General features: G+C 54.2%; 1 protein-coding gene and 1 long non-coding RNA gene across 3 annotated transcripts in view; one reads left to right on the top strand and one right to left on the bottom strand.

The window, feature by feature from the left end:
* Window positions 1–5,331: 5,331 nt before the first annotated feature.
* Window positions 5,332–9,131, bottom strand: LOC125643837 (uncharacterized). Its single transcript, XR_007358840.2, has 3 exons — window positions 9,052–9,131; window positions 8,765–8,911; window positions 5,332–7,303 (listed from the first exon to the last, which is right to left on the bottom strand). It is a non-coding gene; the product is annotated as an uncharacterized LOC125643837 (long non-coding RNA).
* Window positions 9,132–11,548: 2,417 nt separating this feature from the next.
* The window catches only part of GRAP (GRB2 related adaptor protein), a 36,207-nt gene continuing 33,074 nt past the window's right edge, over window positions 11,549–14,681 (top strand). Inside the window, exon 1 of one of the 2 annotated variants that reach the window (XM_048866974.2) lies at window positions 11,549–11,894. In XM_048866974.2, coding sequence (XP_048722931.1) covers window positions 11,817–11,894 — 78 coding nt within the window. In that variant the 5' untranslated portion in view covers window positions 11,549–11,816. The remainder of the gene's footprint in view (window positions 11,895–14,681) is intronic. The other variant, XM_048866975.2, reaches the window with a different exon arrangement.

Here is a 14,681-nt window from a genome sequence, read left to right on the forward strand (position 1 = left end):
AACCGGAATTGCTCAGTTTTCTGCCATCCCTTCCCGTTATCTGCCCAACACAACCCCATTAGACATCGTAGACAGTTGGATCAGGCCCTAGGCTATGATCTCTGGGCCCCTGTACATTTCACATTGGGCGGATGCAAACTCGGCCACTTCTCCTTCGGGCGCTAATGGGGACCCCTGGAGTTACCCGGTGAAAAGCGCTCCAGGAGGCCGCAGGCGGGGTCAGGAGCAGCAGTGGGAGGTGGGATTCAGATTGGACTCAGCTGTCTGTGACAATACAAGCTCCTGCAGCCCTGGCCCTGACCTCAATGGGATCCACACGGGTTGCCAACTTTCTGATCAAACAAAACTGAACACCCTTTCCCCGCCCCTTCTCCGAGGCCCCACCCCCCTCCCTCCATCGCTCACTCTCCCCCGCCCTCACTCACTTGCTCATTTTCAGCAGGCTGGGGAGGGTCCCTTTTTGGACACCTGGGAACCGGGCCGGGCCTGGGCTGCACCCAAACTCTCCCAGGGCTGTCGGGATCCAGAGTCTGGGCTCAGTCAATGTAGAGAGAGGGCCTGAAAGGTCACAAAGTTTGGGGTGGCTCCAGATGAGCAGGGGGTTATTGAGTCAGACTCATCTTGAGGCTGAAAACATAGCCCAGGACTTGCGGCTGCTCTCGGCTCAGTTTGGGATCAGCCTCATATGCCAGTGGGCTCAGGGTCTGTCCCCAGCCAGCAGCCCCTTAACGCCCTAGGGCCCCCAAGGTTCCAAGTTGCCACATACCCTTTCTTGCCACAAGCTGTAATAAGCCAGGATCCTCCGTCAGCAATCGCCGGCCCACCGCAGCATCCTCAGGTTGGTGCCAGCTGGAAAGACGTGACCCAGGAGGCTTTCAGCAAACAGGTCTCAGTTGCACTTGAGTCTGGAGTTAGCTGCATGCAACCCACCTTGATCCAGCCAGCTGCACTTCCTGATGTGGGCCACTGCCTGGTCTCTTAAAGGACAGTCCACCACATCCGGCAAGATTCAGCGTACAGGCCTCGCCAAGGGGCTGCACCACCCTTGTCTTCACACGCACCGTGCTGTTGTAGCACTTGAATGAAGACACTACTGTGCTGAGGGGACAGCTTCTCCCGGCGGTGTAGTTAATCCACCTCCCCGAGAGGCCGTGGCTATGTTGATGGAGAAGCTCTCCCGGTGATGTAGCGCTGTCCACATGGGGGGCTAGGTCGGTATAACTACGTCGCTCAGGGGTGTGGATTTTTCACAGTTGTACCCATCGAGGTGTGTAGTGTAAACCTGGCCACGGTTTTAACCCTGAGTGCACTGGCCTTCCCCAGCTAGCCAGCCAAAGAGACACTTTGGCGGACGCGTCTGAAACCTGTAGAGGGGACTTTGGCGGACGCGTCTGAAACCTGTAGAGGGGAGACGGACGAGATGGAAGCGCCCTGGGGCTTGTGAGGATTTTCTTCCCCCTGACTTGGGTTCCCTGTGTCCAAACAGCCGTTGTCAGGGGAGTTTGGATGAATGCTTCTGACTTGGGCACAAACCAGGGTAGTTTCTGCAAAATCAGACCCATCAGAACGGCAGAGCAGGAGCCCATCTCATCGGGACCATAAAAGTTAGGAACAACTTCTGCGAAAGGGGCACCTGTATAGTGAGGACAGGGCCTATGCTAAGAAATGAGTCCAAACCAGAACCCTAGCTCCGCACATCCCCCCCCTTTACCTCCAAACTATGGCAATGTTTGATCCGAATCTAGATCCGAACTTCACAGCTTGCACCCCAGCCTTCCCTAGATGTGAGCCGGCTCCCCACACCCTCATCTGCGCCTGCTCCCATCCCCCTCTGCACACCCCCACCCCCTCTCTGAGCTGCCAGCTAAATGTCAGCATTCATTGATCTTAACTTTGCTGAATGAGTCATTCCCTGGGCTGTTTGCAGGAGAGCCGAAAATACCTCCGGAGAGCTGGGGCAGATGGGCTCTGTAACTTGCCAGCTCCTCATCCAGTTAGGTTCTGTCTCATTGCGCCATGGGGCAGCTGCCCTCCTGCGTCTCCCATTCCCGAATGGCTGAGCGCCTCGCTCAGCGGTTGCAAGCAAGCCCTGCAAGCAAAGACCCTGGGGGGTCTGACCTGCTGCCACCTGCCTAACGGCCCCATTACCACAGAATCTGACCACCTCATCAGTGCCAGAGCAGGTGGAATGCCACCAGACCCCAGGCGTCGGCGGGCGGGATCAAACCTGGGGCCGCTGGAGCTGAGTGCCTGGGCCTCTACCGCATGAGCTAAAAGCCAGCTGGCTGTTAGCTGAGGCTGAAGAGCAGACTCAATCTCTCTAAGTGGTCTCAGTGCCGCCGGATGGGACACACCACCACACCCAGAAGGTGGGTGGGTTACACATGTACCATCACAGCACCCCCGAGAGGCAGAGCTTTTATCCCCGCTGTACAGATGGGAACTGAGGCACTAAGTGACTCTCCCAAGGTGACACGGAGGCTCTGTGGCTGAGCAGGGAATTGAGCCCTGGCCTCCCAAGTCCCAGGACCCGCCCCACCAGATCCTTCGTCCACTCTCAGACTCAGCAAGTCTCCCAGCAGGACTGGGTCGCTCTCACTTGTGTGAAGGGTGCAGACTTCCACACCAGGGAACAATTGCTCGGAGGGCCCTGACGGACAGGAGCTAGGGGGAAATGTACTGAAACTGAGCCAGTCACATAGGCCAGGCTATCAGTTATTACCACGTTTCAGCATGTGAATCATCCTGCAGTCTCACAGGAATGTGACACCAGGCGGTGGGCACAGAATGGCCCTGCTGATTGCTCTCAGGCTCCATTTTACAGCAGTTACCGTTAGCTGGAGCTATCCCAGCAAAGTCTCTGGGAGAGAGGAAGGATGGCCTTGTGGGTTAGGCACTGGATCGGGACTCTGGGAACGACCGTTCATTTCAATTCTCTGCCACAGACTCCCTGCGTGACCTCGGCATGTCACTTATTCTCTCGGTGCCTCAGTTTCCCTATCTGTAAAATGGGGATAACAGCATGGCCTTTCAACCACTGCTCCTTGGGCTCAAAGAAGAAGCAATGAAGTGACTTGCCTCTTGTCACAGGCAAGAAATGACTCCAGCTCTCCTGAGTCCTTAACCAACAAACCACAAGACCAATGTACAGAGCACTGGACTGCTGGGACTGTCATTTCCTTTCTGTGCCTCGGTAACTGCTTTACTGCACTCTTCTCCCGGTGTGTAGCAATATCAGCCCAGGGGTGGGAGGCAGATGAATCAGCAGGTGAATCTAAAGAAGAACTATGCTCGACAGCCAGGCACTGCCCGAGCAATGGACAAGGGGAGGCATGAAGCTTCTTCCATCTCTAGCTAGTACGAAAAAAGCAAGTGGGAGGAAGCAAGGTGCTTTCTTAGTTCATAAGGTTTCAGGCCAGAATGGGCCATTAAATGATCTAGTCTGACCTGTTGGGCAGCAGGTGAGCCCCCCGTTCAGGGAGGCTAGCCCCCTCCGCCCGAGGCCCTGCCCCTACCCAGCTCAAGGCCTTGCTCCTCGCCGGCCCCCCCATGTCCACTGGAGTCAGAGTAGCCCTGAGACCCCCACCCCCACTGTGGCCCCAAGACGCTGACCAGCCCAGGCCAGCCCTGGTTGCCCAAGCTGTCCCCGCTGGCTTTGGGGGAGAGGCAGAGAGGCTGCCGGCTGGCCCGAGCCCCGAGCTGAGCCCCCCCGGCTTTGGGGGAGAGGCAGAGAGGCTGCCGGCTGGCCCAAGCCCCAAGCTGCCACCGCTGGCTTTGGGGGAGAGGCAGAGTGAAGGTGGAGCCTCGGGGTGAAGCATGGGCAGGGTCTGCCCTCCGGTGTAGCATAGGCTGTTACATTTCACCCCGAGACCCCTGTACAGAGCCCCCTGACGTTAGCCCTCAGGAGACCAAACTGTCAGGAACCACCAGCACAGAACAGGTGAGGCCAAGCTGCCAGCAGCGTCCCAGGCCCCTGCAATGCAGGGAATTGAGTGGGTGAGAAATTCCCTGATGGCCCCAGCCTACGAACCACACCCCCTGCTGCAGAGGAAGGTGGAAACCCCCAAGGAAAAAGCCCCTGCGAGTTGCTCCGTGGGCACTGGCAGGAAGAACCCACACACGACGTGTACAAGCCAATGTCTCCATTGTCTTCGCGTCCGTGTGAAACCAGAGGCCAGGACAGAGAAATGAAAACGGGGCTGCGATGTCCGGCAGCAAGAATTTACATGGCTGGGCTGACGGGGGTGCGCCTTTCCTGACTTTCCAGGCTTTAGGGCGGCAACGCAGGGCCACGCAAACAAAGCTAGGGAGCCCATTAAAGGGGCTCTGTTCAGATCAACATCAGAGCTCCCACCCCCTGGATCTCAATGGGAGGTTTGCCCGAGTGAGGACTGAGTCGAGGCCTCCGGATTTGGTCCATCTGAAGTGAAAGCCATTCAGACTGCACAGGGTGTTCATGCCCCAGGGCGGGAGTGGGGATTTACCATCACTGATTGACCACCGAGTGGCAGAACAGTGATCAGAGAGCCCAGAACACCCCACTGCTCTCTGGGGCGTACAGCCTCACTCCAGGGCAGACCCACAGGGCACTCTATGGATTGAGGGGGCCAGCTGCAAAGAGCGGGTGTGGGGTCACAGCACAAGTACCAGTCGTTACTGGAAGGAACTGGGGGATTCCCATGGTGGGAGTGTGCACTTGTGGGGCGTGGGCCTCAGGACACATGGGGGACTCACTCACTCACCCGGGAGAGACAAGCTCTGGGAGCTGTTCCCAGGAATCTGCATGGGAATTGTATCAACTCAATTCCTTTTCATCTGATGCAGCCCTAGCCATGGGGGCCACCCTCCCTCTCCCAGGGGGGTTTGGGATTTGTATAGTGGGGTGGGGGTGGCACTCCCAACTGAGTCCTGAGTAGAACTTTTCGGCTTTGGTCTTGTACGAGACGATGCTTTGCACATTCGTTCCACCACTTTTCTCAAACGCTGGTTGCCCCCGGTGACAAAACCAACAACTGCCACCTCCAAATACGCCCTCCTCTGCCGCTCCCCCAGGCTCGCCCTGGGCACAGTCTGGGTATTGGGCTCTCCGCACACCCTCGCCCAGAGCCACAGGGAGAGGGAGCCTGGCTGCAGCAGCTTTTGCCTCTTGTCTTTGGCCTGGCTCGGTTTTTCCTTCTGCAAGGGGACTCTGCATGTGCTAGATATAAACCTAAGCAAGAGAGGGGGAGCCGGGGCGGGTAAGTCCCTGGCTGTCTTGTGACATTCTGAACTGGCTAAAAGAACAGGAGGACTTGTGGCACCTTAAGAGACTAACAAATTTATTAGGGCATAAGCTTTCGTGGGCTACAGCCCACTTCATCGGACGCATAGAATGGAACATATAGTAAGAAGATCTATATATATACACACATACAGAGAAGGTGGAAGTTGCCATGCAAACTGTAAGAGGCTAATTAACTAACTGGCCAGTGTGTATGGGTGCCACTGTCCTCTAGTGGATGGAATCGGAACTGCTCCTCTCTGTGTTGTCATTTTAATTATCTGTATTATCGGGGCAGCTGGGAGCGCCAGTTACGGACCAGGACCCCGTCTGTCCTAAGGGGAGTTCATTATACCCAGGACTCTTGGCAGTAGGGGTGTGCCTCCTGTACGATTGGGCTGCGGCGCTGAAAGCCCTGGAAAGTTAAGTGGCAAAAGCCGGCCTGAAAGTGAAATGGGGTAAAACCCAAATTCTTCTGGTGGACGACCTGGAACACGCTGCCAGCATCTAGCGGGCGAAACCGCTAAGTCGAAATTGTCAGTCATGTCCCCGACGTCGGCTCTGTTGTGGAGAAGTTGGGTGGCAGCGAGAAGGAACGCGACGCCGGTGCTGCGAATGGGGAACGTCCTCAAAAACGTCTTTCGCACACCACATGCCCCACTGAGGAGAGAGAGGAAGCGGAGGCTGTGCCAGGCTTTGGCGGTCGGGATCCTGATCTGCGCGACTGAAACACGGTCCCTCGCTGTCAAGATTGGAAAGAAGTTGGAGGTCGTTCAGATGAAGCGTCTCCGAACGATCGGAAACACCAAACAGTTTGAATTCACATTGAATGACGAGATGCGTCTTCTACCAAGACAGGTCCCAGTCTCTCTCTCATCCAGCGCTCTCTATGTTGGTAGGAAGAAAAGGAGGACTTGTGGCACCTTAGAGACTAACAAATTTATTACAGCATAAGCTTTCGTGAGCTACAGCTCACTTCATCGGATGCTGTAGCTCACGAAAGTTTATGCTCAAATAAATTTTTAGTCTCTAAGGTGCCACAAGTCCTCCTTTTCTTTTTGCGGATACAGACTAACACGGCTGCTACTCTGAAACCTGTCATTATGTTGGTAGGATCATCTGCTCTGAAGGCCAACCAGCTGCCCTGGGAGACCCCCTTCCACTTGGATCCAAACAAAGCAGGATGGAAAAGACCCCCCTGAAAGACCTAAAATAGGATGGCTGGACGGCATCTACAGACTCCTGTCCCACACAGGTATTTTACCCTGTAACACGCCAGATTTGGCTGAGGGCAGATTTGGTTCAGCAGCCTCTCTTCGTCCCCGCCACAGCGTAAGGACGAACGATGCTGCACTGCAGACCAAGAACCAGCAGAGGGTAGCAGCCTCCCGCCTCTCCCAGTCCTGCCTGTGCGGCAGACAGCTTGTAAACGGACCGGCAGCGTTTTACACTGTCCCAAGCGAGATGGATCTGTTGACAGTGTGAAAGCCCAGCCCGCGCTTCAGAGCGAATGCAGGGCCCCAGTCCCGGTATTCAGTCTGTTGCCTGGCATGCCCTGTGCTGCCGCAGGAAGCGGTTTCACTACGAACAAGCACTTTTGCTGAATGCATCTGAGCCCGGTGCCGACCCGCTGGGGATGAGAACCAGAAAAATTCCAGTTCCAGGTCATGTCAGGACAGGTCCAAACCCGCCAGCCACAGCACTTCCCGGCCACGGCGGTACAGTGCAAATCATACAACACTACAGTGCATCGACATGGTTCATTGGCACGCTGGCTAGCCCATTAGAGCCCTAAATGGCACCGTGGGCCAGATTCTTACACTGGTGTAGAGCAGGAGTAAGTCCGCGGTGTTACGGAGTGGGACGGGAAGCTCAGGCCCCGCGATAATGAGATTGTACCACGAGTTTCGCAATATGCGGTGCTTTTCCCACAGCCTCCGCGGCTGGAGCCCGGTGACTCGGTGAGAATCTCAGCTTTTCAGAAGTACCTTCCCAGCCTTCGGGGCTGCAGCGGGAAGCGGGAAGCCGTGACCCCTCCAGGCCCTGCAGCGGAAGGCAAATGACATTCATTGTTTTTTAATATCTCATGATTTTTAAGCCAATCTCCCGGAAGGCCCGGCAAGGGCAGGCGTGGGGCTTCTGAGCCAGGAAACTGCCGGCCACGGTTGGTGTGTTCCGAGAAGCAGGACTGGGTTTGTCAATAAACAGGACTGGACCCAGGAAGAGACCTGGCTCCATCTGCAATTTGTCCTCCTAACGGAAACCACCCAGCAAGGCCCCAAATATTGGCTAACCCGGGGAGCCCACAGGGCAACTCCGCACACCCGCTTCTCCTCCCAGGCTGAGCAGCCCGGCTCTGACCTCCCCTGTCTGATCCTTCCACTTTCTCCTCCCCAGATAAAGAGCCGAGAGCAACCTCTGTTAACGTGACCTTCCCAGCCAGCCCCCCCATCACCCCTTGAGCAGCCTCCATTAACACGGCTTTCCCAGCCCCCCATCACCCCTCAGAGTAGTTCACAACAAGCTGCCTGAGTTCCAGTATCCGTCCCTTTGACCCAGGAATGTTTTCGTCCACGTGCTTCTCTCCTCGTTGGCTTTCCCCCTCCGTTGGCTTGCTTGGGCCATGTCCCAGTCCCTGCTGTGCTCGGCTCAGACCTGCCACAAACACTGCACATCCTCCTGCTGCCGGATTTTGGCTATAAGGGGCTGTGGAGTGTGATTAGGATCACCTTGGCCTCCCTCGCCCCATACTTACCCTGCCTGCCCCTCACCCTCTTGGCCTGCTCCAGGTGCTTCCTTTGACCCCAGTCATGGCTGATAAGAGCAGCAGGACAATTGCATCATAGCCTTGAGGAGCCTTGTATGGCACTTAGCTCAAGGCTGATAGAGGGGAGCTGGAGACTCCGGTCCCAGCAAAGCCTGTGGATGATCTAAAGCATCTAGACTACAGCAAAGGGATCAGTGCTAAAGCCAGGGTTTTAAGCTCCAGTGCTGGGCGCCCTAAGCTAGAACAAGGGACCTTTGTGGCCTCTAGGTGAAGGTTGAGCCCAAAAGAAGCCTTCTAGCTAAGCTGCCAGGAGATTCCCAACCCCGGAGAGTGAAGGCACACGCAGGCAATGCAAGCTTCCTCCCCACCCCTCTAGCCTTGCCAATGCCCCCCCCCCCCCACCCCCGCAACCTGCCCTGCGATTCCAGCCCTGGGTTGATGCCGGGGGTGACACGGGCAGCAGCCAGACGAGGAAACATAGAAGAGTGGGCATGACTCAGCTCAGGGGTGGGACTTAGAAAAGCCCGCGTTCAGCCCCTGATTTTCTCTGAAGCTTTGGGCAAGTCGCTCGGTGCCTCAGTTTCCCCATCTGCAAAATGGGGATTGTAACCCTGCCCTAACCCTCAGGGCATCTGGTGACCAGGCTCTGAGCTCCTCAGGCAGCAGGAGCCAGGGAAATGCACAGTCTGATTCTCTTGGGCCCAGAGGGCAGGGGCTGGAGCATACAGGGTATTTACCTTTCACCCTAACTCAGCATTCTTCAGCGTCACATCCTCTGTCCCAGAAGATGCCATCATCGTCTGGCCCAATGCCTTGCTGATCTCCCTCGCTTCCCTTTATCCTGGCCCCGAGTGAATTTTCCCACTGTTTGCAGGAAGTGCTTCCTGGGATGGTGCCAGACAAGGAGAAAACAAGAGGTAAATATTGTGTCCTTCCTCCCTGAGAGACTGCCAGCAAGGCTGAGTGTCTCTCCAGCCAGCAGCACCCCAGCAACCCCCTTCTCCCCCAGATTCCATGCACCCACTCAGGGGGTCTCAGCCGATCCCCTGCAGCTTGCCCAGGCTTCAGCTCGGGGCCCAGTTCCGTACACATCCTGTGCAGGAGGGCAGGGCATAGGGAGCATTTCCCAAGACTCTGAGGTTGCTCCTGCTGCCCCCTTCTGGGTTCACTGGGCATGAATTTTTCTGCTTGGCAAATACAGTTACCCTCATGCCCTCATCCAATCAGGGAACAGAAAAAAGTACCATGTGGTTTGTCTAGCCAATCACAAGCAAGCCAAGAGAGATCAAATGACAAACAGTCACAGCTGCTTCCCAAGGTAAAAAATCCAAATAGAAATTGACTAAATGGGAGGAAACTGCCATCTGCCCTGCCCCATCCACCAGCAGAAAAAAGAAGAAAAACTCAGAGAATAAATGACCGGCTGTGAGTGACTCAGTCCTTTCTCACAGCAAGGCAGCTATATTGGATTTGCAGTCCTCTTAATATTGGGGCTCATTTCCAATATCCTCTGAGGTCTGTCACCCCCTGGCACGCTGATCCCATCAAATTTTCCCACCCTTTGTTTCGACTGTATAGGTTGTAAATTCTTTTGGGCAGAGACTGTCTCACAATGGGCCTGATCCTGCCACATTGACGTCAGTGAGAGTTCTGCCACTGACTTCAGTGGAAGCAGGCTCCGCCAGATTATGTGAGTGTGTGTATACAGCACCTAACACATGACTAGGGCTGCCATGCCACCTCTGAGATCCAAAACTCTGGGACATCCAGACTGATCCTGAGCCCCAAAACTGGGCAGTTGGCAGTGTGTATTGAGCACCATTACAGACTCTCCGTCACATGTGCCTCGAAAAAGGGACGATCCTGGGAAAACCTTGATAGCTGATGCCCCTAATCCTGATCTCATAGAACCACAGAATCACAGAACTGGAAGGGACCTCGAGAGGTCATCCAATCCGGTTCCCTGCACTCAAGGCAGGACTAAGTATTATCTAGACCATCCCTGACAGGTGTATGTCCAGCCTGTTCTTAAAAATCCCCAATGATGGAGATTCCACAACCTCCCCAGGCAGTTTATTTCAGTGCTTAACCACTCTGACAGTTAGGAAGGAAAGCTGTCAAAGAAAGCTATCAGGTTGGTTTGATATGATTTGTTCTTGACAAATCCATGCTGACTGTAATTTATCATCTTATTATCTTCTAGGTGTTTGCAAATTGATTGCTTAATTATTTGCTTCATTATCTTTCCGGGTACAGAAGTTTGAGTCCTCCAGATGCTGCCGTAACTTACTATTGTTATAAGTAATAACAAACTTTTATTGTTTCCTATGTCACCTCATGGCCTTTTTTCACACAGGCAACAGAAGTTACATAAACTAAGGAAACAGAATGTAAAAAACTTTGTGACTGCAAACTTAGGGCTACACATTGAAATGAAAAAAAAATCTGGAAACTAATGTCTGTGCATTTCTAACATGCTCCACATCGCAGTATGTGAGACATTGATGTTTTGCTCTGCCTCCAACACGTTCTCTTCTAGAAGGCGCTGGCTGCTTCTGTCCTCAGAACATTAAGTCTTTCCCTGGTTTTGAATGTGCTTTGCATCGGAGCTGTAAAACGGGTCACTGCTTCCAACAGCGTCCCCTCATGGCCAGGGGTGGCTCTGCAGCAGCCCGCTGTAGGGTTCCTAAATCAACTTCAAACCCAGGTTTCGCTCTGTTCCCAACACCCATCCTTAGGGTCTGGGCTGATTCCCATCAAAGGTCAAAAGAAAAGTCAAAATCCCCCAAATAAAGTGTACAATGTTTAAATCAATTCCTTGCTTTAGCAGGCCTCTCCCAGCCCTGCCTAGCTGGAACAGCTCCCCCAGTGTCTCAGGATCTTTCCTGCAGGAGCCTTGCACTCACTCTGCAATTCCTCTACCCAGGCCGCCCCCTGATTGAGTCACTGACCTGATTTCCCCACCGGGGGAGCCGAGTGGGGGCCATCTCCCCTTAAAGGCACAGCCACCCTGTTACAGGGCCCATTGTTGGTAACACCCGGCCCAACTCTAAAAGCTTTCGTCTGAGGATCTCAAAGCACTTTACAAACTTGCAGCCACCGTCCCGCGAGGGACTGTAGCTCATTGCTATCACCCGACTTTACAGAACAGTAAACTGAGGCACAGATCAGCCAAATGGCTGGCCCGTAGGTAGCTGCATACTGAGCTGTTTCAGTGCCCAATCACATTAATCTGCATCTTTCCCTTGAATTCAATGGGCTTTATCTCAGGCTCTGAGGCAGCAGGAGAATTAGGAAAGGGATCCAGGAGTCCTGACTCCCAGCCCCATTCTCTGCCCACACTCTCCTCCCCAGAACATGTTCCCCATCTCCCTGTCTCCAAGGGCATCAGTTTCCATGTAACCTCTCCCTTTCCCGCCAGAGACCGGGATCCCTCCCCGGCCCGCCCAACGACAGCCAAGTGGCTTCCTGCCTGATTTCTCAGCAGGAAGAATCTCTCACTCAACTAACAAACAAAAGAAAACAAAAAAATCAAAGCAGCAATGCCTGCCTGCAAGCCCAAGCCGAGAAACAGGAAGCCAAGGGCTTCATCGCCTCTTCCTGAGCATCGCTCGGAACAGCCCCCAGGTCTTTCTGGGCCAGTCTGGCCCCTCCCTTCCGCAGCTGCATCCTCGCACCCCAGCTTCACACCGGTGGCGAGGGCAGGTGCAGCGGGCGAGAGACAGGGGCTGGCTGCCGGGAGCCCTGCCGAGCTGGGGAGCCAAGGGGGACCGGCTGCTCTGGCGCAGGATGGAGTCTGTGGCTTTGTACAGCTTCCAGGCGACGGAGAAGGACGAGCTGCCCTTTCGCAAGGGGGACACGCTGAAGGTACCTCTGCCCCGTGAGGGATTGAAGGTTTCCTTATCGAGGGAGCACCAGCCAGGGAGAAGGGCTTCCCCAGACACAGGGGCACAGCCAGCTGCCTCCAGGGATCAGACAGATGTCCTAAGCACAGCATGGCCATTCCGAGCACTTGCAGGATCCCAGTCGGGGGGAGGGCTAGGGAGTGGGGAGATCTGGGGACAGCTGAGGCTCTAGGATGCCTCTGAAATGTACTGGCCCAGAAGCTGGGATTGAGAGAGCTAGAAAGCACCTGAGACCTGCTGCAGCAGCAGGGGGAGATTGTGCTGGGTGCGGGGTTAGACAGCGCCTGTGATGTGGCGGCCCAGAGAGACGGGTAAGCCCTGAGGACCGAGCAGGGCACACAAGGGGTGTCCAGCCCAAGCTACTAGCATCCGTGGTGTGGACGGGCTTGTTTCTTTCATGGCCTGGCACCCAACCACCCCAAAGGGCTGGGAGGACTAGGAGGCATTGCTTGCCACTACTGATCCTAGCTGCACTGACGTCCACGGCCCAGCTGCCCAGGGACTTTACTGGGGAGAGGATCTGGCCCTCAGAGCAGCTCAGTCCTCCACAGATGGGGCCCAATGCTGCTCCAGGGGAGCAGTCCCAGCCCGTAGCCTGCCCGTGCAGCGTTTGGGTGTGTGTCTGTGGGTTGAGGGGGATCCCCGGGACATCTGTAAAGAGACCTTGCCTGGCAGTGGGCCGACTGCAAAGAGCAGATGAGCTTGGAATGAGGCGTCACGTGACACAGCTGAGCTCCTCCGGGTAAAGTGAGACACAGAGAGAGGATGGGCTTGCAGTCTAGGCACAGGAGTAGGACCCTGTAGATGTGGGTTCAGTTGCCAGCTCTGTGGCAGACTCCCCCTGTAACCAGGAGCAAACCACCCCATCGCTCTGGGCCTCAGTTCCCTTCTCCCTCCCTTCATTTTTACTGTAAGCTCTTCTGGGCAGAAACCGTCTCTTATGTGTGGGCCTCCAATCACAAATAGCAAACTAGGGAAATGGGGTCTAGGTGAAATGACTGTAAGGTGGGTGTGCAGCTGCTGAGAAACCAGGGAGTAGTTCACTGTCAGACTGGGAGGATGTGCCAAGTGGGGTCCCACAGGGGTCAGTCTTTTCATTAATGACTTGGGGGATGGACTAGAATGTACACTTCTGAAATTGGTGGATGACACCAAGCTGGGAGGAGTTGCAAGCCCTTTGGAGGACAGGATTCGAATTCAAAACGCTCTTGATACATTGAAGAGCGGGTCTGAATCCAGCAAGATGAAAGTCAATAAAGACAAGTGCAAAGAATGACACTTAGGCAGGCCACATCAAATGCGCAGCTACAAAATGGGGGCTCACTGGTTAGGTCGTAGGACTGCTGAAAAGAACCTGCGGTTACAGTGGATCCCAACTTGAACATGAGGCAACACTGTGATGCTGTTGCAAAAAAGGCAAATGTCGTTTTGGGGTGTATTGACAGGAGCGTCATATGTAAAACGGAGGCTGCCATTGTCCGGCTCTGCTTGGCACTAGTGAGACTGCAGCTGGACTACGGTGTCCAATTTTAGGTGCCACACGTTAGGAAAGATGTGGACAAATTGGAAAGGAAAGAGTGAATGAACTGGGCATTAGTCTAGAGAAGAGAAGGGGGGACTGATAGTCTTCAAATATGTACAAGGTTGTCATAAAGGGGATGGTGATCAAGGGTTCTCCGTGTGTGCTGAGGATAGGACAAGAAGGAATCCGCTCAGTTCACCACAAAGGAGATCTAGGGTGGATATCAGCAGAAACGTTCTAAGGAGAGTTGAGCTCTGGAACTGGTCAAGTAGGGAGGTTGTGGACTCCCCATCACTGGAGGTTTTTAAGCACAGGTTGGACAAACACCGGTCAGGGATGGTCTGGGTTTACTTGGTCCTGACTCAGTGCAGGGGGCTGGACTGGATAAGCTCTTAAGGTCCCTTACAGCTGATGTCTCTATGATTTCTGTGATCTCAGTTGGGGCAGCTCGACACACCTGGAATACAAACAGGAGCAGTAAATCTCTGAAGAGATGGTTGATTCACCTGGACACTTATTTACTCCTGTGCTTTAGATCTGAATTAATACACGGCCCCAGCGTTCTGATTTCAGTAGAGCTCTGACGTACTGGTTAAGAAAAAAATTTGTAGAAGCAGCGAAAAGTCTTTTTTCCCCAGGCTTGTGCTTGCGAAATTCTCCATATACGGTGGTGATATTTCCAGGCACTTTGTATGCGGGAGTTGGCACTGGTTCTGTTAAAGTACCATTTGCAAATGTCAGATTATTGTGTGATAAATAACGGGGCCCACTCCGAGCTCGATCGCTCCTGAGTAATGCCAGCATGCCGAAATCCTGGCCCTAAAAACATTTGCACGGCCTATGTCACATAATGCCTCTGGAGATATGGCATGGATGGGCTGGTCTGAGTTTATAGGGATAGCTCACATGGTGATGAGTGAGATATAAACACAGCTAGCCAGCTAGATACGAATGGAGATAGATAGATAGATAGATAGATAGATAGATAGATAGATGATGATTGATTTTCAGCTTAGCCCCTTTTTTTGCAGATGTAATTTTGTAGCCACAATGTATCGGGTTGGGTGTTTGGTTTGTTTCCCAGGATTTTCCCAGAGCAGCACCGATCAAATAGAAAGGGGTAGGGTGCTGAAGAGAACAACTGCCTCTTGCTCAGGATAACCTGCAAAACTGGCTCACCGCTCCGCCCCTTGTGAGCCGCCATCTCAGGCCTGTGGCAATAAAAAT

This window comes from Caretta caretta, chromosome 10 (genome assembly GCF_965140235.1).
Source record: "Caretta caretta isolate rCarCar2 chromosome 10, rCarCar1.hap1, whole genome shotgun sequence".
Taxonomy (NCBI): Eukaryota; Metazoa; Chordata; order Testudines; family Cheloniidae; genus Caretta; species Caretta caretta.